Genomic DNA, 25,205 nt, shown 5'->3' on the forward strand with positions numbered 1-25,205 from the left:
ATGCTGTAACAGGCATGATAAAAGTATTTTTAGCCATTAAACTGTTTGCTCATGTAAGGCAAACTTATTCAGTCTGTGTAACAGCAGGTTGTATTAACTGTCACAAACTCTGGTAAAACCATGGATCTGAACTTATTCACAATCAATAATGTGGAATTTGTACTCAAAAGCTCTTAAAATATTAATCTGTAATATCAGAGTGCAAAGACATTTAAAATATTTCACAAAATTCAGAGCATAACTAATCATACATCTTGAAAACATAGTGAATTAAACTGTTAATACATTTTCCAGCAAATTAAATGTTGATGTCTGAAATTTGCAGATCCACTGCCAGTACTGGGAGTCCTGGCTAGAATGTGCTATGTGGTTTATGTGCTTAAGGGATGCATTTCTCAGCAAGGCTCCATGCCAATATTTACACAAAAGGAGTCTGTTTATGAAGAGGGAGCTGCAGGGAGCTGGGTTTCTCTAGGATTAGGATTTTTAGGAATTTATGGAAGATCTGTCTTTTATGTTTTCAGAAACAAATCATTTATGTTATTTATTATCCAGTTTCACTTCAGTATAGCTAACTGAATACTGTACCAATTGGAGAGAAAATAGAACTATGCACTACACTGAAATATTACAAGGAATGAAAAAGAAATCTGGTCACTTTTATATATTAATCTCATATCTATGACACAACCAGTTCTTCCATTGACCAATGAGGGGGCAGGAGTTCCACCCTGGACACAGTACTGTGACAATTATTAAACATCTATACATCTTTAGGTAGATTAAAATAAACTACAAGGGATGTAGAGATGTAATCAACATCTGACTAGAAGTCCACAAATGAATATGCACATTTTGTTTTCCTTTTCTAGTATGCAATCGCGATAGACAATACAAATCATCTAACAGGTTTGATGGTTTCTTGATTTTTACAGGACTGCAACAATCACTGCAAGTCTCGAGAGAAGCACCATCACACCACCAGTTAGATCCAAAGTCCATACTTTTCTGTCACACATGACCACGTCACCCTTCCTCTGTCTAATGTAACATCTTCTGGGCAAAGCTGCGTTTGTGCCAGGCAGTGAAAACCTATTCAAGAAGAAAAGGTTATTTTTAAAGCACAGTTAAAGATTTCTAATACAGATCTTACTGAATTGCGCAGCATAATTTTAGAAGATGTTCCACCACTGCTCTTACCTCAGTTAACAAGGCTCTGTTCTGCTGCACCAAAAATGCTACAGAAACTCTTGTCTGTATCCTCCTTTTCCTCCACATTTTCCAAGCCTTCCCCAGCAGGCTCTGTTCATACTAGAAAGCAGAGACACCAATTTAAGTGCCAGTTTTCACATTCTGGACCACTCTGATGATTTTACTTTTCATGCTTAGACATGCTTCGATGTGTTTGTTATTGAATTGGGGTACTGAATTTAGTCAGACACGAGCTTCAACACCCTTGTTGAATGTCATACAAAATGCCCCTAAATCTGGGATATAACTGGATTCCAGGAAGTCTGGGAACCTTGAATACAGGCATGGTAGGAGTCTGTAATACGCTACACTTTTTGATATTATAAAAAACAAGATCGATAAAAATTAAGAATCTGCCCCCATGGAGTAAAGCAGGCAAAGTCTATAGAATTGCAGTTGTTCAGAATGCAACAATATTTAAAAAAAAACACTGTTAAGAATCTAAAAATGCCTTTATTTGTCAAATGTGAGTTACCATTTTTCACCTTTACTGTTACATACTATGATCAGACTTTGCTACACAAAGTATACTCTGTTTTGAGGGTGGGAGGTTTATGAATCTTTAGCAAAATGGGACCTATATTACAACACTCCAAAGAGTATGAATTTTCACTGTGCTAAAGCTTAGAAATGGTGATTTACTGGTGGTGTGCATAACCCATAGCCTTCGTACTCCTCACCATGCTCCTGGTGAACAGGATGGCTGCAGTCTCGCTCTTCCACTGATCCCACAGGAGAGCTGTGCGTCTTCTCTGCAGGCGCCTGTGAAACTTCTGCAGGAGAGCTCCTGAGTGCCACCTCTTCCAGTACTTCTCACTAATGAAACAGGAGGTCAAATTTATGCATAACCCCAGAGGTTTCATGGTGCTGCACAGAAGAACACTGAGAGGGCACAAAAGCTTTTAGTTTTCAGTGTTGTGTTATGAAAATAAATTGACTTATGCCATTAATCTGGAAAGTCCCGTGCTAATTAAAAAAAACAAACATATATGCGTATCAATGCATGTGTGCCATTAAATGTCCACATTTATAAATTAAATGACAGTTAAAGTAATGTACTACACTCACGTGATGGCCCAAAGACTTCAATATTCAATGCAATGTTAAGAAGTTGGTTAACTTTGAGCTGTAGTATGCATTGCCCTGGACAGTAAATGATTAACAATGATTGTAACCAACCAATAGTCATTTATATTCTAGAAGCATGTTTGCTTTAGCCTTTTATGAATCAAATCCAAAAACAAAAACACAGAAAGCCTGGCATCAACAGGGAGTGTTGTGAAATACAAACAACAGTGAGTGTTAGTGCAGATGTTGGAAAGACCCTGGTCCTGAATATTCCATGAGATGAAAGCCATGTCAACACTGAGTGGGACTAATGTCACTCTAAAGGGATTTTGATAACACTTTAGGGGATGTAAACTGCAATTAAAATTATTTGTATCATGTAATTGATTAACATGGAATTGTGTTAATAATCGTTGTAAATGATTTACTAATAATAATGTTTATTAAAAAAAGCTAGTTTTCTAAATATGTTTTATTAGTTAACTCTACTACTGATTGCCAAGAACTGTTTGATAGGAAAAGGGTAGATTGTAAATAAAGAAATTTAATAACAGGAATATTTTTCTAATAGTTTTGTTTTACTGGCTTTTTGTTTTTCCACATGTTAATAACTTTCTGGATGATTAAAAAGTGCATAAAGGGATGAATATTCAAAAATCCCTTTACACCTGCATCAACCCTACTCTGCCAGCCAATACTGAATAACGATGCGCATTTTTAATAAAAATGAAAATATTAATTTGTGATTCCTCACAATTCAGCCATACCAGAGTCTTATATGGTACCAATCTTCGGTCAGCGTTGTATTCAAGATAATTCTGTCTCTGCACATTTTTGCAACCTGCCATCTCCATCTAGAGTAGTACTTCTCAGAGAAGTGCATAGTGTGACATTTTAAAGGTCAAAAAGAAATAACATGTGAAACAGGGAGATCATTCACTTCGCAAACATTTTTATCACGTTGGAGAATGCTGAGTACTGTTGCTTTTACCTACGTACAGATATAATCAAAAAGAGATTAAAATGAGCCAATAGTGCTGGTATTTCAGTTGGCACTTCTTTTGAACAAATGCTTTAAAAAAACTAGAGAAATGCTATACAAAGGTCCTCTGTTTGTGAATATTGTAAGTGCACGTTTGTAGGTTGAAATGCTGAGTGGGGCACAGGTATAGTTATCTGTTACCCTTGACAAGGTCAGTCATTCGGTTTATTCCACTAAGTGCCATTCTTAAAAGTGCTTCAGTGCTGTCACAGAGTAAGTCCCTTTTCATTTAAAATCACAAATATCTGTCTCGTATTGTCTTTAAGACATTCTTCCTTGGGGGATACCTATTTTACATATATATTAATTTATCATTCAAATATATGCTTTGAATATGCTCATTATCTAAATCGACGTCAGTGGCATGACGTTCCTAGTTATGCACTGAGAATTCAAATGTAACGATGTGCTTCTGGTGCAAAATGCTAAAAGTCCTTCCCAACATGAGAACAGTACAATGTCCAGGTGACACATTTTCTCAACCTTTTAATACTACAGTCATTAGTGTCGGTCTTTAGTGTTTGTATTTCATGACTAAAAAAGCTGGAAAGGGACCTGATTCACACGCATACATTTGAAAATCCTACTCTTTTAGGGACCTCCCTTTGATTCTTTCGATTTTTATTGACTACATACCCCACTCCACGTGGGTTTAAAACTGACCCACAACAAACATTTATAACACTTTCCAGTTCAAAAGAAGATGACATTTTAATTTTAAAAAATGTAGGAATATTCCCTACAAATTGCCTGTTTGTCAGGAGTTAATATCTGTATTGAAACATTTTGTTACATTTCATCCCCAAATTGCTAGCAAAACATGCCCATACATGCACACAAAATCTCAAATTCTTTTCAGTGTAGGCGTTACCTGAAGCAGAACAATCCTGTTGTGAAGCCTGTGTGCCTGCTGCACTCTGGTGGCTAGTTTCCAGTGATGCATCACAGCTGCTTTCAAAGAATTCTCTTCTTTGGTTAGGCTCCATTCCAAAGATCTTTGTCTTTGCTGAACCTCTCTGAATTGTGCATGCCACTGCGCCAAAAATGAAGTCAGAAGTCTTTGCTTCATTTTAAGCTGGAATGTAAGCACCTTCTTGCTGCGTGTCAGGTTGGTTTGAGTCACTTCATGCCAAATCTTTAACACTCTATAGAAGAGAAATTAACAAGTTATTTGATCAATGTGTCTCTTTTTGTAACATATGCACATATGTAACATATATTATTAGAAGTTTAATAAACATTTGGCACTTTTCCATCTCATCCTCAGAACATTTTGTTCTTCTGGTGGTTAGCATTCAATCAAAGAAACTAATCATACCGGCAACAGATGTAATTAATAGATACGTGATAAATTCACTGCCCTCTACTGGTAGAGGAGACATTGTATAGTATTGCATACTATATCCACATAAAACCAGAGGGTTTCCTTCATGAATAAATAAGCCTCTTTATAAAACAGAAACTTTAACTTCATTTTCACATATATCTGACAGTTTAAAAGGAAAAGTGCCAGACTTGTTCTGTTTATCTCTTGCATTGACTTTGGGTGTAGACGCCTCTGCCTTTTACGGAGAGCTGGTATGCTGACACCCAGGATCTAAACCAACTGGCCAAACCACATCTCTGTGCCAGGCCAGAGAAGGTGTCCGCCTCCTGTTCCCCTGCCCTGCCCTCCTGGGTGAGCTGAAGTCACTTCCTGCCGACGATCCAAGCCTGCCTTTGCTTCTCCTGCCGGCAGGCCAGGGCTTGCCTCCAGCGCAGAAGTGTGCGTCGAGACAGCCTTCCTCTGTAGTGAGTATCTGCATGATTGAGAAGCATGATCCGCCTCCAGTGAAGAGCAGCTCGCTCAGCCAGACTGCGAATCCTCTCGCGTCTCTGCTGGGAGTGAGCTTGTTTGTGGCCACAGTGCTCCTTCCACAGCACGAAAGCCATCCGCGTGTCTCTCTCAGCTTTGACAACCAGAAACATGTTTAGATCGTACCGCAGGTGTTCCTCGTGGACCACAGCCATGCGCCATTGTTGTAAACATCTAAAACAATACATAGAAAATAAAATTAAGCTGTTTAATTTGACTGTAGGGAAGAGCATCCCCCTCATTTCATGTTTAGGGTTAGGCCCCACTACTTATTTCTATTACTCCATCATTGTCTTGAAAGTTATCTGCAAAAAAAAACAACACACCTCTTCTTTACAGATCGTTGGTAGCAGATCTTGGCATTCTGCAGGTTCTCTGACCTCTGTGCCCAGATTAACAGTGCTCTCTTCTTCAGAGTCCTCTGCATATTGTGCAAAAATGCGGACAGAAGGTTTCGGATTTGGCACTTATCTGTTCAAAACATACAACAAAAAAAGGCACTATTACACACATTTTAAATGCTGGCTGGGTTCATTGGTATATCTGAATTATTCATGTGAGCCTGTGTGTCCTAAACTTCTGGGATTGGCTCTGGGTTGCTGTTACCTTTACTATACTTTACTTTGCAGTAATGGATGGATGCACATATTTTATCTGCCTCATATAACTGAGCCTGTAAAAGTAATGTTTTAAAGTAGATTTACTTGTACAATCAGGGCTTCACTGTTGTAAAGCTAGTGTGAAAATACTTTTATGAGTCTGTAAGGATGAAAAGCCTGTTTTTTCTGGCTTCTGTGTGACCAGTACTTCACTGAAACAGTTGTAATTTTTCTCACAGCAGATGAGATAACTTGACCAATGTTTCTATAGGTGTAAAAATGATTATCTTTAATGTAATGTTTATGCTATTTGATTTACATCATACATTAGCATTACAATCTGCCTAGTAGAGACATTGAATTAACAACAAATTCCATACTTTCAGTGATTGTATACAACACCACTGATGTGCTGTAGACACGCTGGTGTGATTCTTAGAATTCCCTCTTGTGATTATGATTGATCACATCTAAATGATAAAGGGGGAAAAGGTCTTTGTATAAGAAAGAAATATTTAGGCCCATCTAGCCCATTTGGCAGTGAGTAGCTAATTGATCCAATGATCTTTTCCAGCCATTTCTTAGAAAAAAGCCAGGGTATCGACTTGGGTAACATAGATGGGTAGTTTGTTCCATATTCCCACAGTCCTTTGTGTAAAGAAATGTCTCCCGTTCTCAGTTAAAAAACGTTCCCACTTTTGTCTGCTGGTTTGTGTTTCACTGTTCGCTCAGAAGAGGTCCAATGGGTTGACTCTGTCAATGCCTTCGAGGATTGTAAACACTTGTATCAGTTCCCTTCTTGATCTTCTCCTTTCAAGAACAAGAACACTTGTGAGACCGCGGCGCACACAATAAGAGCATTCACGGCGAGACTCACGGTGTGTAAGTGAATGCCAGTGGAGCAGAGTCTGCCTGATGCACCGCACACATCTGTCAGCAATCCTCTTCTCTGCTTCCAGGTGCTGTGCCAGGCAGACTCTCCACCTAGCGAAGTGGAGGCGACAGCAGCGCAGCCTGCTTGTTTGTGCTGCCAGAGCCCTCCTCTCCCTGTCCCGCTGCACCCAGCTCTCCCAGGCAACAAACACTCTGCCACACAGGGGATCATACTTCACAGTATTGAGGGGAGGCGAAGCACAGCGAGAGGGGAAATCATATCCTACTTTCATTAAGACCTCAAAGCTAGTCTAGGGCCGGCCATCCCAGATTAAACCAAAATGACACACTGGCAGCTCATGAAAATGTGCATTTATTACCTTTCTCCTGAAAATTGAGTTACTTTCAGTGCAACTTCAAGAAATGCAACTGGTGTTAATCTTTGTTTCAGGAGAAAATGTTGTTTTTATATGTTAAAGTAAAACAAGACGCACGTGTGGTCAAAAAGAGTGTCGGCAAGAATGCAAATGTGTATGGCTGTTGCTTTTCTAATATTTTTGTCTTTACCATTTAAACACATCTACATTTCAATCAGTGATATATTACAACATCTTACAGGTACATGGGGGAAAAAAGGAACACATTATACGTATTGTTAATTCACATCAATGTAATAGTGAAACATAAGGAAAGAACCTAATGAGATTAGACTCAATGAGAGTTAGGGTTACATGACTTTCTTTCTGAGTAATACGGTGCAGAGCTCATCTCCTATTGTCAGGGGTACCTGGGAATGACCCCTGACATTGATCATTTAAAGTAGTCAAGCTAACTGACCCTGAATATATTTGGGAAGTTAGCTGAAACACCACACAGAATGGTGCCAAAGGCCAGAACTGAAGCCAAAGAACTGTGTGGCAACAGTGCTAGCAATCATATCACCATGCTGTCCACAACTGGACTGTAAAATGAAAAGAAATGGTAGAAAGATATACAATTACAAAATGGGCACCGTGCTCCAGGTTGGTGTGACATTAGCAATTTACTTTTCAAGGGTGAATGCAAGTATTTACCTTGTTAAGAGAGCATGTCTATAGTAGACTAACACTCTGCAGGACTGCCGTACATGTGCAGCCCACAGAGTGAAGCTCTGATGCACCCTCTGCCTTTCCACTGTCTTCTGAAACCACAGAGCTTTTCTCTCCTGCTGGACAAGATCCTCAGCATCACCATTGATGACCTTCAGTTTCCTCTTAATCAGAAAAAAAGCACACAAAGACTGGTTTGGTTGTGTGGAAAGGAACACATTACAAACATTTCTACAGTATTTTTCAAATGACAAATATTACAACCTTGTCAACATGGTACACTGACACTTAGATAGATAACAAAAAGAAATGATGGCTGGTATATAACTATTTCATTCCTAGCAATTGATCCAAATACAAACATACAAAGAACTTCGTAGAAACACCTTTCCATATTTGGATAATGCCATTTCTCTTTCACTACCTTTCTCTGCCAACTTGTGAAGCTCAGAGTTAAAAGGTGTGATTTGTGAAACTGAACTGCTTTCTTCTGTAGAAGACATTTTCTCCTCTGTTGAAACACCAATCTCTTCCAAAGGACCAGACTTCTGCTCAGTAGCCCCCTCTCCTGAAAAGATGAATGGATATGCTAAAAATCAAATGTAGTCATGGTGATCATTCCTTTAATATATTACTGGGTTAAAATAAACGGAATAACAAAAAGTTGTATCATGTTGTGACTGAGTACAACTAACACACAACAATATTGAATACCTAATCTGTTCCTAGAATAAACAGAACTGAAACTGAAAGAAAAAAAAATTGAACCCAGCAGTTTTTAGCATTGATCTGTTTTACTGTCTCACACTTCCAGGTATCAAAAACACTGCTCTTTACCGACTGGCTCCTGTAACCTTTAAGGTAGCCAGTCAGAATATTTAATTCTCTGCGCATTGATACGTAAAGTCTCCACTGAAGGAAGGCCATGCTGACGGACTGGTGCATGATTCTGTTGACTGCAAAGCGAACCAAAGCCTGCAAAGAGGGAAAGATTGAAGATTACAAAGCACAGATTATCATCAATTTAAAATCCCTAAACTCTTACTGATACACTGCATACAGTGGCAATAATGTCATTTAAAAATACTGAATAATGTCCATTAGAATTAAAGTTTTCATTTTTGCAGCAATCAAAAGCTACATACTGTATGTATGTGGCTCTAGCTTTTATATTAAATGTTTGATTAAATATTGACTATAATGAAGACTGCAAAGGAACGCAATTAAAACATTCAGAATCGTGAAAGCCGCTGATCACACCAGTCCAATAGACTTCTTAATCAAAATACAGAGCTGCTAACTAAGGGGAAAACTGAGAACAAGAGGCACTTTCTTACACAAACCTGTGGGGGTCTGAAACAAGATAGTCAGCCATGCTGTGGAAGTTAAAATCTTGTCTTCTTTAAAGAAATACTGTAGATCTTTAGATCAACTACTACCAACAACAAAAGCAAGATGTGCCTAATGGGCCCAAACCTTTCTTATATTCTTATGAGATATTGCCGATAATAAGAACAAATCTCCCATTCTGACTTATTCGCCTCCAACGCAAATTGTATGTTTCCAGCACCACATTTTCTTCATTGCTCAGAGAGAAGAATATTTCTGAAAAGTTAATGTTTTGTCCAGGTATTTTCCAATTGTGATAAGTTAAAGTACATTACTGGGAACTACAGTCTTTTCTTCTAGATCTCTAAGGTTATACTCCATTGAAAATTGTATCTCCTTTCCTCCCAACTCCTAACTTGTATCTCCTAACTTCAAGGAACTCAGTTGTGATAATGACCCTTACTTTGGCAGATCCTAGCAGACGTATTATGGTGAATTATCCAGAAATAATGACACAGCCAAAAAGATAAAAGACATAAATACCTTTAATCTTTTAGGCCCTTTGAGCATCACTGTACTGTGCTCCCAATGGGGAAGTGTACAGATGTCTACAGTTTGGTCCAAATTGTCTGTAGTTGTCATTCTGTGAAGGCAGTGATCATCAGAACAAAACAGCACAGTACACATTTCAGACAGCTTTCTGTGAACAGTTGAACAGCCAGGTACAGCACTCCGGGAGCACAGCGTGTAACCTCATTATGTGCAGACTTGCTCTATTAAGGGACAATTATGTTTTAAATGATTGTAATATGACAAGAAAAGTCTGTGATGTTTGACACCAGGTGTACTTAATCAGTATGTCAGACAGCACACCAAGGCCAAAATGTCAATATTTGTAGCTGTGACATTTATTGGATTTCAAAGTAAGCCCAATCCCACTCTGCTTGTCAATCAACTGAACCAGTTCTCACTTGGCAGTCTAAATTAGTACCATAGAACCCACTTATGTGGGCTGAGATGTAGACAGATGATAAGTATAGGTGATTGTGGACTTGTGAGCTTCCTTCTGAACCAGAATTTCCAAACCTACTGTATGTCTGAGTATACTGGTAGGGAAGACCACGTTGTTGGAGATGCGGTCCTTTGAATGAGACATTAAACTGTGGTCCTGACTCCTTGCTTATTAAAGATCCCATGGTGCAATCTGTAAGATCAATGTATTTTCTAAATTCCACAATGAGCTGGTACAATATGGCCACTTGATGTGGTGGCTGCTGGTGCATAAAGTCTGCCTTGTGTCACCTAGTGCTATATAATGCAAGGAATTATTGTTATAGCAGAGAAACGGGAGGTGCTAGTGAAGACTGACCCTGGTTTTAGCCTGCACAGTGATGAGGAGGTCTGTAAAGGGAGCTCTTGCTCGTGGGCACCCTTTGACCAGTCATTCAGCTCGGTCTTCTCACTCTTCATGTGTTCTACTGACATTAAACTGATGTGCAGACCTCTGTGCCCCTTTCTCCCCACAATGTCCAGGATGACCTTCAGTGTTGGAAATGAAAAGGAACGTTGCGTTTCCATTAAACCTCTCCATGGCTGAAATGTACTCCTCAACAACTTCATCGGTCTCATCAAATCACACCATAACAATAAAATAAGAAGCATTTTTTAATTTCCTATACAGTTTCATACTTTGTTTGGTCATTCGTGTCCTAAACTATCCATCTCGTACACAATAAAAGTTATTGTAATTGTAAGTAAAAAGTAAACCAGTACTTGCCAAAGTGTTCACCATTAAGAGTGGGCCATTAGCTGAGCTCACACCCCAGCAACAGTGTGTACCTGCTGAAAGGAGCTGCAGGCTGTGTGCAGTGGAAATGAGGCAGGGGGAGAGTCCTCTGGGAGTGGACCTGGCGCCTGGAACTCCCGCTGCTCCACTGCAGAACTGAGCCTCCGCACTCCGTCATTCACAGCATGCTCTGCCACCCTGTGCAAGTGCTTGACTACATCTCTCAATCTCCTTTTCTCCACAGCTTCAGAAAATACTCTAAAAAAAAAGTAACAAAAGAGTTTAGAAGTGTTATTCCATAGCAGGGGAGACTTGGTGTGAAAAATAGCATCCATTGTTGTATTTCTGAATGATTATTGCATACAGTGGAATTCCACTGTATAAAGAGGCAGATTTTTCAATGCATAGCGCAGATGCAGACTTGTTGTCCACGGCCTACTACCTGGCCATCTGCAGCTTGTATTGCTCCTCTTTCCACTTCTGAAAGGCCCCCTGGAGTACCAAAGCTGCACACAGCTCATCAGCTCTGTGGTGACGATCCATCATTGCCGAAAAGGCATTGCCTTGCTTCATTTGAAACCCTTAAGAAAATAACAAAAGCTTCACTGATCCTGACACCCATATCGACACTTACAATGAGAGCTTCGTACAATGCCCACACACATTGTAATAAAGTGATTATGTTAACAAAGCTGATAAACTTTTAGCTAAGTGGCATTTATTAACCAGTAGGTGGTGCTCTGCCCTCTGGACTGACATCCAAATCAATGCCCCATTATACTGAACAGGGACATTGCCCTGTAGGGGTTGCTGTCTTTTGGATGAAAAATTAAACTGTGGTGCTGATCATTTAAGATCCTGTGAGATCCTCGTAAGAGTATTAACCACAACTTGGATAGAATTGCATTTACATAATAATAATGGTACATGTAAGGTAAATTATCCTATATCTGAATCGTAAGAAAGCTGTCAAGGAACTAACATCTAAAGGTAAAATGAAATTGCTGCAAAATATGCTTCTTGTTACAGCTCTAAGAAAAAGAAATAGCTATAACTTCAAGGTCACACTTCCTATAAAGAAAACTAACTTTGAGACATAACTTTCAGAATAAAAAGGTCTACCAATTAAGTATCTGATGAACACTCTGGAGTATCCTAGCACCCTGATCTGGTCTCAGGGGTTTTGCTGTTTCAAGGGGAAAAGAAAGAGAACCTTTCCATTTATCTTTTGCTTGCCGCTGCCTTTCTTCAACTAAGTGGATGACAAACGTCTTCTGTAGACAGAACAGTGCCACGTCTTGCTTCCAGCGCTGGAAACACAGCTTCACCGTGTGCCTCTGAAGTTTAGCCCAGTAATAAACGGAGATTGATTTCTGATGAACAAGTTTTCTCCAAGCCTCCAAGCAACTGCAAGGAACCAGGAACACCAATATGCTTAAGTAAGCTTGAATGAAAGAATTAAAGACCCTTAATGATTTTATAAAACTTATCTCCACTTTAGCTTTTAAAAGCCAATATTATTGCTTTAATAACTATATAGATTTAGAAAAATACATCCAACATTTATATTACATTATATTAGGTAAGCTTTTATTTTTATTGTAGTGGTTGTTTTTAAATGCAGTACTCTGAAACATTTCCAACATTATGTTTAAGTTTCATTTAAAATTTGTCCCATCTATAATTTTTGTTTTGCAGATCATTGATCAACATAAAACATTCAGCAGGAGTCACACTGGAGCTAGGCTATTAGTATGGCTAATCGAAATGTCCATGCATATTGAAATTACAAGTTAATTTTGTTTGACTTTTCAATAGACACATATTGATTTCTGAGACAGTAAGGAAGCTCTCAGTTTATATGCCCAGAATTACCCATTAAGCACCGGACTTCCTCAAAGGCAAACAGCATTGGGACACCGAATGAGGCTGCAGAGATTAATTGTGAAATTAAGCTTGCAAACACACCACAGCAATTGTCTTTTTTGTGCTTTCTCACAGAACAGCTGCGCTCCTCTTCTTTGTAAACTGAACCTATGCCAGGAGGCAAATGCAGCCTTCAGCTTTCTCTCATCCAGCAGATGGCGCACAATCATCACGCTGCTTCTCTCCAAATCGACAGAGGCCTTGAGTTCATGCCAAGTCCTGAAGGCAACTAAAAAGGCAGTTACATTTATCACATTTAACAGTTGACTGGACTTGGGTCTTTTATTATCCCTTACAAAAGCAAATTAGGAGCTTGACAGCAGCATGAGTGAAGCCCAGAACATACCTATAATTTAGCACATAAGAGGAACAATTTTGCATAACAACTTTTTTTACAGTGATACTAAGGCTTTCTCCTTGTATGGATCACATATCACCCATGCTGGCTCGACTCCACCTACTTGCTTGTCTCTTTCTGTATAGCACCTGTGTTGCTCTAGAGCACAGGCCCTCAAACTTCTTCTTATGTGCAGCCTGTCGCCAACGCTGAGCTGCCATCCTGAAGAACCATGAAATAAAGGACAGGGAATGGAAAAACACAGCTGAAGATCATCGTTATGAAGCTGTCAGATTCCTCTTTCCACTTGTCCTTCACTGAAGCAGGAAGATGCAATCTATGCAAAAATGTATGTGACAGGGCATTGTGCATAATGAGTTCTATTTCATAATCCGTCACATTTCCCTGTCACATATATATACATCAAGTGTTGTAGAACATAAGGATATGTCATTAATTGGAAATGTAAGTTTAAATTGTAAGACACCAGTGTTTGCAACTTTCACTCTCACACGTTAATAGTTTGAGCCATAAGTTTTGTGTGTTTGCACCAAACTAGTTTATAACAAAGGTCATGTCTGTGAACTAATTTCCTGTAAAATGTGCACAGTACTTTAACCTTTAAAGGCTTGTAGGGACTAGAACATCAGTAGAAAGCATGTGAACTCTGAATCACAGTTTCTGAATCAAAGTAATGTCAAAAGACATTAGATTGCAGATTTGAGGTTGACGCTGGCTAAAATTGATTTCCCAAAAAGCCAGATGTAAATTGTGTGCCACAAAATAATAATAATTATTTAATTATTAAAGAATCATTGTGTGCCATTAATCATTGCTGCTCAGCCAGATTCAAGGAGAACACACAATTCAACATGTGTGCACAGTGACCCGTCAAGACTTCTGAGCCCAATGGTCTGTATTATTGTACAACAATGAAAATTTAAGTTGAAAAACAATAAAAATGTATTAGTATTTTTTTAATCAAAGGACACCTGTCTACAGTGTCCTGTCCTTACTTTCTTCTGCAAAAAGAAAAATTCAGGCCACACGGGGTTAAATGTTACAGACCTGACTATTTCTTGTATTTTCTCCTGTTCACTTTGATAGACTCCTAGTCTGGATCGCCAATGATGAAAGCTTTGTTTCAGAAGGCAAGATCTCTGAAACTGGGAGGTCAGAAAACCTTTCTGCTGTCTCTCACACTTAATATATTGCACCTGCATACTCCAAGCTTTGAACACAGCAGATACTGTATGGTCCCTGTGGAGATAAGAATGATACTATAATGGAAAGTAAAATGTACAGATAGTATTTTTATTCTGAAAGAAAGAGAAAGAAATCTAAAGAATTATAAGATGGCTAAAGTTTTTGCTAACTGCACAGGATTTTGTGCAATTTTACATTTTTTTTGCTCTGGGACTTGATCTGAAGGTTAAAGTGTTCTGAGCAACATGGTTATTTAGTAAGGACCACTCATTCTCTAATTGCAAGTTCTCATGCACATAATCTATGCGCCAGACTCCTTTTTTAGTTTTTAAAAACACTCCTATCATTCCAGTATACCCTTTCTGAAAAAATATTCTGTATTATTCTCTACTCTGTAATAAAGCACAGAGCACATAAACATGAATTTTTAATATGGGCTATTAAAAGATCATTTAAGTTGGATTTACTGTATTAAGCACACAAATTACCTAAAACATTTTTTGGCAAGCCGTGTTTTGTACACAGCTGTGCTCCAGGCCATAAAGACTTTCTTCTTCAGAGTGCGTTCCATACAAAAGAAGGCCTGCTCCTGTTGTCTTCTTGCATTCTTCTTTATCTTGAGCTGTCTCCAGATGGCCCAGTGCTTGCACAGCAGTGTCAAGCTATCAAGGAAGAGACAATAAATAAACCTTGCATAATGGCTCCTGCCAGAGACTGGAAAGAATGGTAACATAAAAACTTAACACTGTTTTCGCTTCTAAAAGTGAAGGACTGTTACAAATCACACCAATGTAACTTGTGGAAAGTCCCAGCTTAAACAGTTTTAAGACTTTCACGTACCGGTGCATAATGTATGTAATATAGGGTGAAGGCTTAGAAAGCTGAAGCCATGCATTCTATACTGTTCCTAGCTGTGGTTGTGGAGGCACAGAATTAAAAGAAGATCCTCATTACAATTAAGCAGACTTGGTTTTGTTAGCTTCAGTATGAGTAATCTGTAACACACATCTTACATTTCACAATGGAGCATGTTACTGCAGGAGTCTCAGTAAATTATCAAGGGCATTTCAGCATTTGAACCCACCACCTGGCAGTATCAAGTCCAAAGCCCAAACCGGTAGACCAGACTCAGTAACATGGGTACTGCTTCACAGAATGACAATGCCAACCCACATATATCTTTTCAATGAAATCAGGCTAGTGATTGGATTAGTGTTAGAAGATCTCTATTTGAAGGTGTTCTATATTTTCTATGTCTATTTTACAATGGCATTTGTCCCTTTAAAATGCAATTAGCTTTTACCGCATCCTCACTAAATCCCTATTTAGCAATACATATTAATTGCCCTGTGAGTACAAGCATTATTTGTCAAAACGATCTTAAATATTGTTGTTGTGATTATTTAACACTAAATGTGTCTGTCAGAGAGTATATTGTTGAAATGTTTAATTCAATAACAAGCAATAATAATAGGGTGATCATACACATATGTCACTAAAACTGAGATCAGCTTCACCTGTAAACTCTGCATGAGAGATTGTTGAGCCAAAACATTCAAGCAGCTGTGATGTGAAGTGAGCAGGATCGCACCTTGTTCTGTAATTAGTAGAGTTTTGGTGTGTATGTAGAAATGTGAACAATAACCAATCCAAGGCAGGTCTAAAGGGATGTCATGTAATAAAAATAAACTCAGAAAATGTGAAACACTATTAATACATGAACATTAGCACTCTATTTGTAGTGTAGAATCAAATATCCTAGTAAAGTTCCAAACCATAAGTCCCACTTAAGATGGAACTTTTTACTTTGACCTGGGTTCAGCAGGTATTTAAAAGGTATAAACAACCCCAATGCCTTGACATTTTAATTAATCAAAACAAGTAGAACTGAAAACAATTTAAAATAAGGTACTGCACTGCACTTTGCTTGAGAACTGACACTGAGCTCATTTAAAGTTGTCGAAACACATACTTATAGTGTATCTCAGCAGCCCTGGGTATGTGCAGGCATGTGATGTTCCTCCTCCGTGGGCAATAAGCAGATCTTAAAATGAGCTCATTACTGGGTCGAACAAGGCGTCTTCTTAAAGCCTCCACGTTCAAATCAATGTCAGGAGTGGTCTTTTTGAGAAAAATGTGTCTGCGTGCAAAAGCTTCTTTCCACTACAAAAGAAAAAAAAGGTTCTGTTAGATATAACAATTTTATAAATCAGAAGCATGACCTGCAATGACAAATTACAAATACAATAGTTTCTAAGCTATTTTGTTTTAATTATGTTAATTTGTTTTAAGCTGTATATTACAAACTACACTTGTGTGAGAAAGCCATTGCTGCAGCTGAAGCAGTAGCTAGTTCCAACTTCTTGTCCAATGAATTACACCTGAGAGGAAATGACATATTATTGTGATTTATTGCACATTGGCCTCCAGGCAAGAAACTTTTCCAATAAGTGCAAAAAGAATCTGCAGGGCAAAAATGGAACAAAGCACCTTTTAACAAGATTTTTGGCATTCTTATGTCTTAAAGTTCAGTAATAAAGGCTGGATTCTCTCATTTCATGTTGCTTTTCTTACTGGGATATAGTTTCAGAACACTGCACTGCCACACAATAGCTGTAATGTATGCTTCACTTCTTTAAGAGATAATGGTATAGAACTAGCACTGCATACTGACTGGTTGGCAATTCCGAAAATACATTTTTCATACTTTGAGATTCTGACATAATAACTCCCCGTAAAAGCTATCATATAGACCAATAGTAAACCTCTGTATTTTATTGCACATATCATTGGCCTCCTATTTGATTAAGCCGAGAATGCACTGTCACAGAATTCTGAGATGGGTAAAAACAATTCTCCTGGAAGAACAAGACATTATCACTGTTCCAGCAGCTCTTGTTCTAATCAAAATAATCAGACATTAACCACTTTTCCCACACTGATATCACGGCTCCCTTTGTGGACCATAATTCAAGGTGTACACCAGTTACTTCATTTTGTCAATCTGAAAGCAAGCAGTGCCATGCTACTCATGTTTGTCCAAGGGTTAAAACAGGAAGCAGAAACCTTCTGTTACTCACATGATTAAAGCACTGAGATAACATCCCAGCTCTCTTTCTTTTTGAAACGTTGTCATATTGCATGCGCCGTACTTGGACAGCCCCTGCCAATGCAGCTAGCCCCTTTCTCAGCAGCTGTTTCTTGTGTTCAAGCCTTGCTGTAGCGTTCTGTCTCGCACGTTGCACCCACGTCTCAAAACACTTGGCTAGAAGCTGGTGTCTGTACAGTGACAAGAATCCTCTAGGTGAGAGGAAATATTTGACCACTTTACTCAAATGGTAAAAGGAGCACTTCAATTGACTTCTTTTTTAAACTGTTACATCCTTAAGCACAGATTTAAAGTTTGAGTCAAACATGATGTCCATCAGTAACATCCATCAGCTACTAAATAAGAAATGAAAATAATGGCAGTTAAGAAATTTAAACATTTTCATTTAATCAAAAAGAATTTCACTTGCTGCTTTCAATCTGATATTTATTGTAGTCAGTTAGTCAAAAGAGACAAAGGATCCTGCTTTACCTTCCTTTTGCTGCCACAACAGGACCACAGCTATATATCTTCACTGGATCAGAAGGCTGCTGGAAAATAGAAACAAGTTGTCAACATACCCTGCTTAGAAATATCATGTTACGCCCAACAATGTTGCCCTCTGACCTCCCAAACGAAACATCTACCTACCTCAGATAACTTGCTCCTCTGACTTGCTGACAGGGGTTTTATTTCTGCAACACCTACACTCCTCTTGTAGTGCTTGGATCCACCTCTGCTAGAACAAATGCTTTCTTTAAATCCATGCACGGGAAGAAATTGTGGAAACGAAGACGGTTGTTCCTCTTCAGTAGAACACATATCAGCTACATTAACCCGACATTTGATTCTTTTATGTTTAGTGTGACTATTTTCTGTTGTAAAATCACAATTTCCAATACCCTGCAGGCAGCCTAACTGTTGATGATTTCTCTTTATACCTACTACCTTTGTGTCAGACTCACCAGTCACCTCCTGTATTAAGTTATAGCTTTCTTTAATTAGGTGAAGACTGTCCATCAGAGAATCACATTTGGAGACCTCAGTGTTGTCCGTTATGCTGTGGGCCCAAAATGAATATTTTTCCATCTCCACATTTATACATGAACTTGAATCAGCGGTATCGAAAGTGCTCTGAGGTCGTATGGGATCTAAAGAAACCAGTTCCTTTCCTGTACTCTTAAAATGGCTGAAGCCTTGACAGACAGATGATGGATACCTTACTTCTTTTAGACCAAAGTTTTCAGCCGAGGTGAGCTCTCTTCTAAGCCCTGAACACAGAACTTTTGTGCCTCCTTTCTGACTTTTTGAGCTCTCCATTGCCACAGGTAGTGATTCCGCAATGGTAGCACGTGGGCAACTGAACAGCTCTGCAGAATCATCACCACAAAAATGTGAAGACATCTTGATATGCTCTGGGTAAAAGTGATGGCTTTCATGGACTTTCTTGTTTATGGATATAGTTTTACCTGACTTGGAAGCCAGTTTGCATGTGAAACAACTTCTTCCTCTTTGAACAAAATAACATGATATATTTTTTGGTGTGTTATGAAGTCCTTTATTCTCGGTTCCATCACCAGAATCACCAGAAGAAGAAAAAGCTGTACAGGAACTAGGTGGCTGTCGTTCTGCTGATTCAAGTGCTAGCAAATCTTCACTTTTCCTAAGGTCCAGCATTGACATCTGCATGCTTGCAGAAGTCCAAGATGAATCAAGGACATTTTGAAATGTGGAAAACAGGCAGGCAGGACTGTAATCATTTAAATTACAAGGGTTCTCTGTTCGTCTATTAAAACATGGCTGTTCCTGACTTGAAAGCTCAGAACACTCTGGATTAAAAATGACATCACTAGTTAAAACAGAAGGCTTTTCATGAGCTTTGCAGATTTGAACATTGCTTTGAACCAGCATCTTATTTGCACGAAAAGCAGATTCTGTCACCAAATGCTGCAGGCTCATATCTTTCTGTTTCTCAGGTTTGAATGCATTATGCAGATCATCTTTGGTAACTGAGCTGTAAGTATTACTGCAGGCGGATGCATAGTCTTTGCAACTGAGATCACTGTTATCTCTGCTAAACCGAATTGGTTTCATACTGTGCACCAGGTCCTGATGAGTTGCTTTTCCAGGTCTGCTGCTTTTCATTATGTAATGGCTGTGACTTGCTGGCCATTCCTCTTCATTGTTAAGATTCCTCTGTTTCAGGATCAAGTGCTTGCCAGTGCTCCCAGAGCTCAATCTACCTGCAGAATGTAGCAGGTTTGACTGCTGGTCTTGACAGGACATTGAAAGAACTCCCAATACCTCATTACCATCATCAGCAAGAAGGCCCAGGTTCCTCTGCACATTGAAGTTTCCTTGTGTTCTTCTTGTCTGAGTCTTTGAAGGTTTCCCAGATGGTTTCTTCTGGGGATACTTTTCCATTTTGTGAAGGTGCTACAACACAGTCCCTGTCAGCAGAAATTTCTTTGTCGGTTCTGTACAATCTGTCAGACACCTATAATGAACAGCAAACTGTTAGTTATACCATATGCTATAGGAAATAGCACAATTCGTTTTCATCACATCAAGCCTGAAGTATGTCAAATTTAGTACTGCTGCGCTGTAATTCAATTCAATCTGTGGCAGGAAAAACTTTGTAATATAAAATGTTTTATAAAAGAACTACAAAAATATATCTATAACTACAATAATATATATCATAAACAGAAGTGTTACTTACAGTAATTGCTTTCTTAATCAATTGTTAATGTACCAAACATTCCATTTTCATTTATTTAAATTATATTTAAATTCGAGTGAATCAGGTTGAGACCTCTTCACACTTCCTTGAATTCAAACGTTTACACTGTTCAATACAACGTGTTTAGTGCAGTATGTGGGCAGTACTTACGCGTGATAAAAAACACACCTTTTTCACGAAAACAAAGGAAAGCGCTACAGAGTGAAAAATCCCAACGTCTAAAAGGAATCAAACGCTTTAAATTTTAACGCTACTCACCCTAAAACTGCTGCATGTTTTCGCACTTATTCAAAACCACAATAAGGTTTGACCTGTTTGCATTAGACGTCCCAATTGTATATCTCCCCATTGTTTTAAACCCGCTACTACAATGTGTCCCCTACTGCGCACAGAGCTGGATTAGCGCAGCAACAGATTAGTGACGATATGGCGTAAACAAATCGCCTCTCCGCCTCTGCATTGAGGGACGTACAACTTCCAATTCGAATAAGAAAAAAGAAAAAATCCACTATTTACATTTCAATTGATAAAATCTGTGTATCCCGAATTTTTATCACCTACACTCGCTGACTTGTATGTATTAAAACAAACAAGGGCAGAGGAGCGTTTAAGAGTCTTATTCTCCCAAATGACTCAAATGAAAATACTTAATTTTGCCTCAAAGGGAGACAATTTAAACGGTGAACAGTGCAACATCAAAATAACACTGGTAAAACAAAATATGAACATTTAACCATATGAAAATGTACATAACACTTCGTATTAAGCCTATCTCATTTGCAACACAAACAAAACCTGTTAGCTTTTAGAATCAAGAGTTCAACCTTTTTAGCTGCAAAGACTGGTGAAACGAAAATGTGTTATTTCTTGAACGACAAATAAACATTAGAAGACTAAAACGTAGTTTTTTCAAACTGAATGTGGATAACATTCCTGAACAATATCCGTCTTCCTGGAAGAATAAGGACTTTTCACCTTTTAATGAGTAGATGGTTAGTCTGTTACAGTATTTCTTTTCAAACCTGGCGCGGCTCCGATGACGAACCGCTGGCACAGGTGTTATAGCTGCGCATGCGTTCGCCTCATGACTGACGCATTTACCCGGCCCGGATTAAAAATTCGGGGTTAATTTAAATTTGGGTATACTGACCTTTTCAATCTCAACGTCGGTCTGTTTGTCTTTAATATAGGGGGTTAGTAATTTCACCTGAACGCAAATGACTTGCTCTCTTAAAAAAAACACCTAAAGTTAGGCCTTTTCTATTAAAGGCAGGACAAGCACAGCTTGAATTCAGAATTCCGTGAAAAAAAATCTATTCAATAAGAAGTAGGGAAACTTAAACAGATAAACCATTTAAAAAGTATATAAACATCATATTATCATCAATGCACTAGTAGCTTTCTTCTTTTAGACATTCAAAAGCATGCAGCAAATCAAAATCAAAATGATAGAACAAAGCCATAGGTGACTGTTTTTATTTCTGTAACACGGACTGATACAATCCAGTTCTACACGATCCTCATTAAATTATCAAGCGAATTAAAATCATACACCTCCAAGGTTAAATAATATTTTCAGCAGAAAATAACAGTACTACCCTGTATTTTAAATGTTACAATGAGATACTATCACTGACAAATACATACACATTATAAAGTACACGCAGTGTCAGGACTAGATTGAAACTGCTGCTCTGAGGCTTGTACATGTATTGCCTTAAGGGACTCAATAGCAGAGGAAACCATAGAATGAAAGATCGAGGCTCTGTGTTGAAGGTAGTAAAACAACATCTTTGCTCTTCTTCTATTTGTAGTTTCGCAGATAGACCAGCCTGTGTGGCTGGAATTTCTCACGGCACAAGGGGCACTCTGCCTGTAAAAAGAAGAATGAAAATGTTTTTTAGAAGAAAAAAAAACAAAATAAATGCTTAGAATTTTCCCATAAAATACAAATCGGGAGAGATGAGGTGGCCACCACCCTTCTGCAACCCTGAAGCAGGCTCCTCACGGTGCTGCTTCACCTTGGTATTGCACCACTCGGTGATGCACTCCCAGCAGAACAGGTGGCCGCAGGGGGTCGCGGTCGAGTGTCGCCGATTCTCCAGGCACAAGATGCACAGGGAGCAGCGCGTTGCCGTAGTTTCCACAGACTGCGAACTAAAAAGAAAAAAAGAGACTAACTGCCACCCATTTCGCTAGCACATCTCTCCATTGCCAAAGCCAATGTCTTTCAAGATCCGGCTGGATAAGATCCTTGGTTCGGTTCAAGGGGAAGGATAGTCCCAATTTCTCAGAGCAGTAATTAAATCTCCGTCACAAAATAAATGCATGGACGCTTTAGAAAAAAACGTACAAATTTGGAATGAAGCACAAATTCATGAACTTTCTGAAAGTACTGTAAGTCGCCATGTTGACACAAACTCGCATTTGAGTTCCCACAAACCGTGACGGGATGTGGTTCTTCCTGCTCACTAGTCTCCGTAATGAATAGTGTAACGTGATGGACGAGGGAATAAGAACAGGTTGTGCAGCAGACATTTCACCACAGAAATGTTCCAACGTGATCTGCGTGCAGAATTAACAAGTAGTATTTGTCGGAAAAATCCTTCTCAAAACTGAAAGCAGTATTTCTACTGGACTAAAAGAGATGTATTCACGAGCCTGCTGGTTTACAATGTCATAGGTCTGCACGCGTCACCAGAAGCTATGTTGCCACATTCTGAATCGCAGGACATGATGCTGCACATACCTGGAAATTTAGTCTATTTTGTAAATGTAAACTGGAGGTTTTACGAGTTACTGTGGACATTTTATTTTACTGCGGTTTGAAATGCACTGATCAATGCTGGTTAGATGGGCTACTTCCTGTTTGTAACCGTTATGAGCTTGAATTACCAAGACCATCACTCTTGGAAATGAAATACCTGGAGGAGGGGAGGTTTCGATGAAGTCTCCACTCCTGCCTGGCTCTCTGTCTTTGGCGGAAGTTGTTGAGCTGCAGGGCCAGAGTCAAAGCCAGCTGTAGCAGCGAGACAGCGCCCAGCAGTCTGTAACTGTTCCGGATGGCACGGTCACCTCCTGGCTGACCATGCACACGCAGCTGAAAAGCAAGCCGGAGGAGAACACTGAACAAAAAAAATGAATCTAAGGCGTATACCATGTGTATACAGAATAGCTTGAGCGATAACGCTTATTTTCTTCGAATTACATTTTCCATTAAAAAACTCCAAAACCCTCTGTGATAGGTCAGCCAGATTTTCTTTTATATGCCTTATATAAAACCAGAAGAAAAGAAACACAACGTGTGGAGTGACAGAAGAAGGCTCCACAGCCGAAACATTGTGTTTCTTTTCTTCTCTTTTCAGCATGGAATAAACCTTTACTTGTTCCTTTGCAGCCTGCGCAGGCTGAAGCAGCTCCCTACTTATAGAAAAATAGGCCTATTTTGCAAAAAGGAGGGAAACAAGATGTCTAAAATGGCACTTGATTGCTCCTTGATCAACTTACGTAGCGGATGCCCACTGCCCTCTTCCCAATATGATAAAAAGCTGCAGTGAGGTAGAATACAGCCACATGCAGCCTGCGCAGGAATGTGATGCTCAGCTGGGAAACGAAGAGGATTTGCAGGCCAGTCTTCTTCTGGGGCTCCGTCAGGAGTCTCACGGCCCGGTGGATCTGCTCTCTGCAGTAGGAGACTGGGCTCCACCATCTGGAGGCCGTGGTTGGACTGCTAGGGCGTTCAGATCCCTCAGCCTGGAGCTCATGTTCCAGACAGACGAGTGCCTTGTCCACGAGATAAGGCACGACGACGTGGAGCAGGATCAGGGCACCCCGACGCGTACGAGAGGGCACCCTCCGCTTAGTGGGATCAACCTGGATTATGCTGACATACTCTTCTCCAAGGGTCTGATAACCTGTGGGGGAAACGGTCAGATTTCACAGCAGGCGAGATCAGTCAGGAGCGATACTCTGCAAACAACCTTAGGTCAAAATGAAGTCTTCCTTACCTGCAAACGTTGTAAGGCAGTGGTATGCAAGATCCGAGAGAAGTTCTATTTCCTTTCTCCAGTCTAACCACCTTTTAGACCCTGTGAAAAATCAAATGAATCCTTCACAACAGAAAATACGTTGCATGTCAAATAGCAACCTTCCATTGCTAAGATAAGTAGCCAAATCATAGCGTGGGAACATGAAATGTTTGACATAATCCGCCGCGGAAAAAAAAAAAGAAAATGTGACGAAACAAGTCATAAAAATGTATGGATATTTAATGTCTTCTTATTTAAATACGGACTCACCTGCAAAGGTTTGAAAGGCGTCATTGGCGTTATTTCTCAGACAGCTCTGGTAATACTCATCCTTTTGACTGGCACGAATCAGATGGGGTTGGTTTGCAGGCAACAAAGGCATGACGTTAACTCTTCAACAAGAAAGGAAACGAACAGCATCCTCAGTGTTGCCTACAAAAACGACTTATTATCAATATCAAGCAATACAGGCTCACGACATAAGCCGCATTACAGCGCCGATAAATGCATCCTTCTCGCTGTGGGGGATTAAAATCAGACACAACCGTAGCCGAGTCTCTCCTGATCCTAAAATATAAAAAAAAACTGAAAGAATAAAGAAATATATTTTACAAACTTACTCAACTCATCGCCAAACTACCTACTCCAGGCAACTCAAGGTCCATTGCATTTACCTGCCTTTTCCAGTTCCTGTGCGATGCAGAAAAACCCGGATGCACCAGAGACACAACAATTTACAAGAACGCAAAAGTTTGAGTCGAAAACCGTAGTGAATAAACACAGCGGCACCAAGTGGAGGTATGACGAAAATAATTAGCAAATTAGTATTTTTAAAATTAATTTCAGCCTCTGTGTATGCATTATTTTTTTTGTTTAATTCGATATCACAGTTCCACGGCTTCAGTCCGGGTCGGCAAAACAAACGACATTAATAAATGTTTGTGAAATGAGACGTGAAAAAAATAACAAAAAACAATGGTGGGGAT

General features: G+C 39.3%; 2 protein-coding genes across 10 annotated transcripts; both read right to left on the minus strand.

Moving 5' to 3' along the window:
- Nucleotides 1–638: 638 nt before the first annotated feature.
- On the minus strand, nt 639–21,528 carry LOC148642116 (uncharacterized). Of its 6 annotated transcripts, XM_088617087.1 has the most exons (25): nt 21,342–21,528; nt 18,100–19,945; nt 17,941–17,999; nt 17,441–17,660; nt 16,333–16,523; nt 14,849–15,022; nt 14,223–14,414; nt 13,279–13,376; nt 12,860–13,046; nt 12,105–12,298; nt 11,334–11,472; nt 10,945–11,149; nt 10,475–10,644; nt 9,649–9,748; nt 8,545–8,751; nt 8,201–8,344; nt 7,762–7,940; nt 6,693–6,901; nt 5,543–5,687; nt 5,343–5,390; nt 4,233–4,506; nt 3,087–3,184; nt 1,932–2,067; nt 1,201–1,311; nt 639–1,092 (listed from the first exon to the last, which is right to left on the minus strand). In XM_088617087.1, exons 2-25 carry the CDS (start codon nt 19,870–19,872, stop codon nt 1,042–1,044), a joined length of 5,304 nt encoding a protein of 1,767 aa, XP_088473213.1. In that variant the 5' UTR covers nt 19,873–19,945; nt 21,342–21,528; the 3' UTR covers nt 639–1,041. The 6 variants fall into 6 exon arrangements, with proteins under 6 accessions (XP_088473213.1, XP_088473208.1, XP_088473211.1 ...); XM_088617082.1 differs by lacking the exons at nt 639–1,092; nt 1,201–1,311; nt 1,932–2,067; nt 3,087–3,184; nt 21,342–21,528 and adding an exon at nt 20,450–21,296 and having other exon boundaries at nt 4,397–5,390; XM_088617085.1 differs by lacking the exons at nt 639–1,092; nt 1,201–1,311; nt 1,932–2,067; nt 3,087–3,184; nt 21,342–21,528 and adding an exon at nt 20,450–21,294 and having other exon boundaries at nt 4,397–5,390; nt 17,441–17,639; nt 17,941–17,996.
- Nucleotides 21,529–21,651: 123 nt separating this feature from the next.
- On the minus strand, nt 21,652–24,935 carry pex10 (peroxisomal biogenesis factor 10). Of its 4 annotated transcripts, none has more exons than XM_088617097.1 (7): nt 24,860–24,935; nt 24,490–24,611; nt 24,199–24,279; nt 23,699–24,105; nt 23,116–23,291; nt 22,213–22,348; nt 21,652–22,064 (listed from the first exon to the last, which is right to left on the minus strand). In XM_088617097.1, exons 2-7 carry the CDS (start codon nt 24,599–24,601, stop codon nt 21,996–21,998), a joined length of 981 nt encoding a protein of 326 aa, XP_088473223.1. In that variant the 5' UTR covers nt 24,602–24,611; nt 24,860–24,935; the 3' UTR covers nt 21,652–21,995. The 4 variants fall into 4 exon arrangements, with proteins under 4 accessions (XP_088473223.1, XP_088473224.1, XP_088473221.1 ...); XM_088617098.1 differs by having other exon boundaries at nt 24,894–24,912; XM_088617095.1 differs by having other exon boundaries at nt 24,840–24,910.
- Nucleotides 24,936–25,205: the final 270 nt, after the last annotated feature.

Source organism: Lepisosteus platostomus, chromosome 23, assembly GCF_059453375.1.
Source record: "Lepisosteus platostomus isolate fLepPlt1 chromosome 23, fLepPlt1.hap1, whole genome shotgun sequence".
Classification (NCBI taxonomy): Eukaryota; Metazoa; Chordata; class Actinopteri; order Semionotiformes; family Lepisosteidae; genus Lepisosteus; species Lepisosteus platostomus.

Excerpts from the sequence above, each read along its gene's own strand:
- pex10 (XM_088617097.1), bottom strand. The coding sequence starts at position 24,601 with ATGCCTTTGTTGCCTGCAAACCAACCCCATCTGATTCGTGCCAGTCAA. Across the intron at positions 23,292-23,698 it reads GGGCAGTGGGCATCCGCTAC|CTGCGTGTGCATGGTCAGCC; the intron begins GTAAGTTGATCA and ends CTTGCTTTTCAG. Across the intron at positions 22,349-23,115 it reads CGAAACCTCCCCTCCTCCAG|TTCGCAGTCTGTGGAAACTA; the intron begins GTATTTCATTTC and ends TTTTCTTTTTAG.
- LOC148642116 (XM_088617087.1), bottom strand. The coding sequence starts at position 19,872 with ATGGAAAAGTATCCCCAGAAGAAACCATCTGGGAAACCTTCAAAGACT. Across the intron at positions 18,000-18,099 it reads AGAGGAGCAAGTTATCTGAG|CAGCCTTCTGATCCAGTGAA; the intron begins GTAGGTAGATGT and ends TCTATTTTCCAG. Across the intron at positions 9,749-10,474 it reads CTGTGCAGGCTAAAACCAGG|AATGACAACTACAGACAATT; the intron begins GTCAGTCTTCAC and ends CTGCCTTCACAG.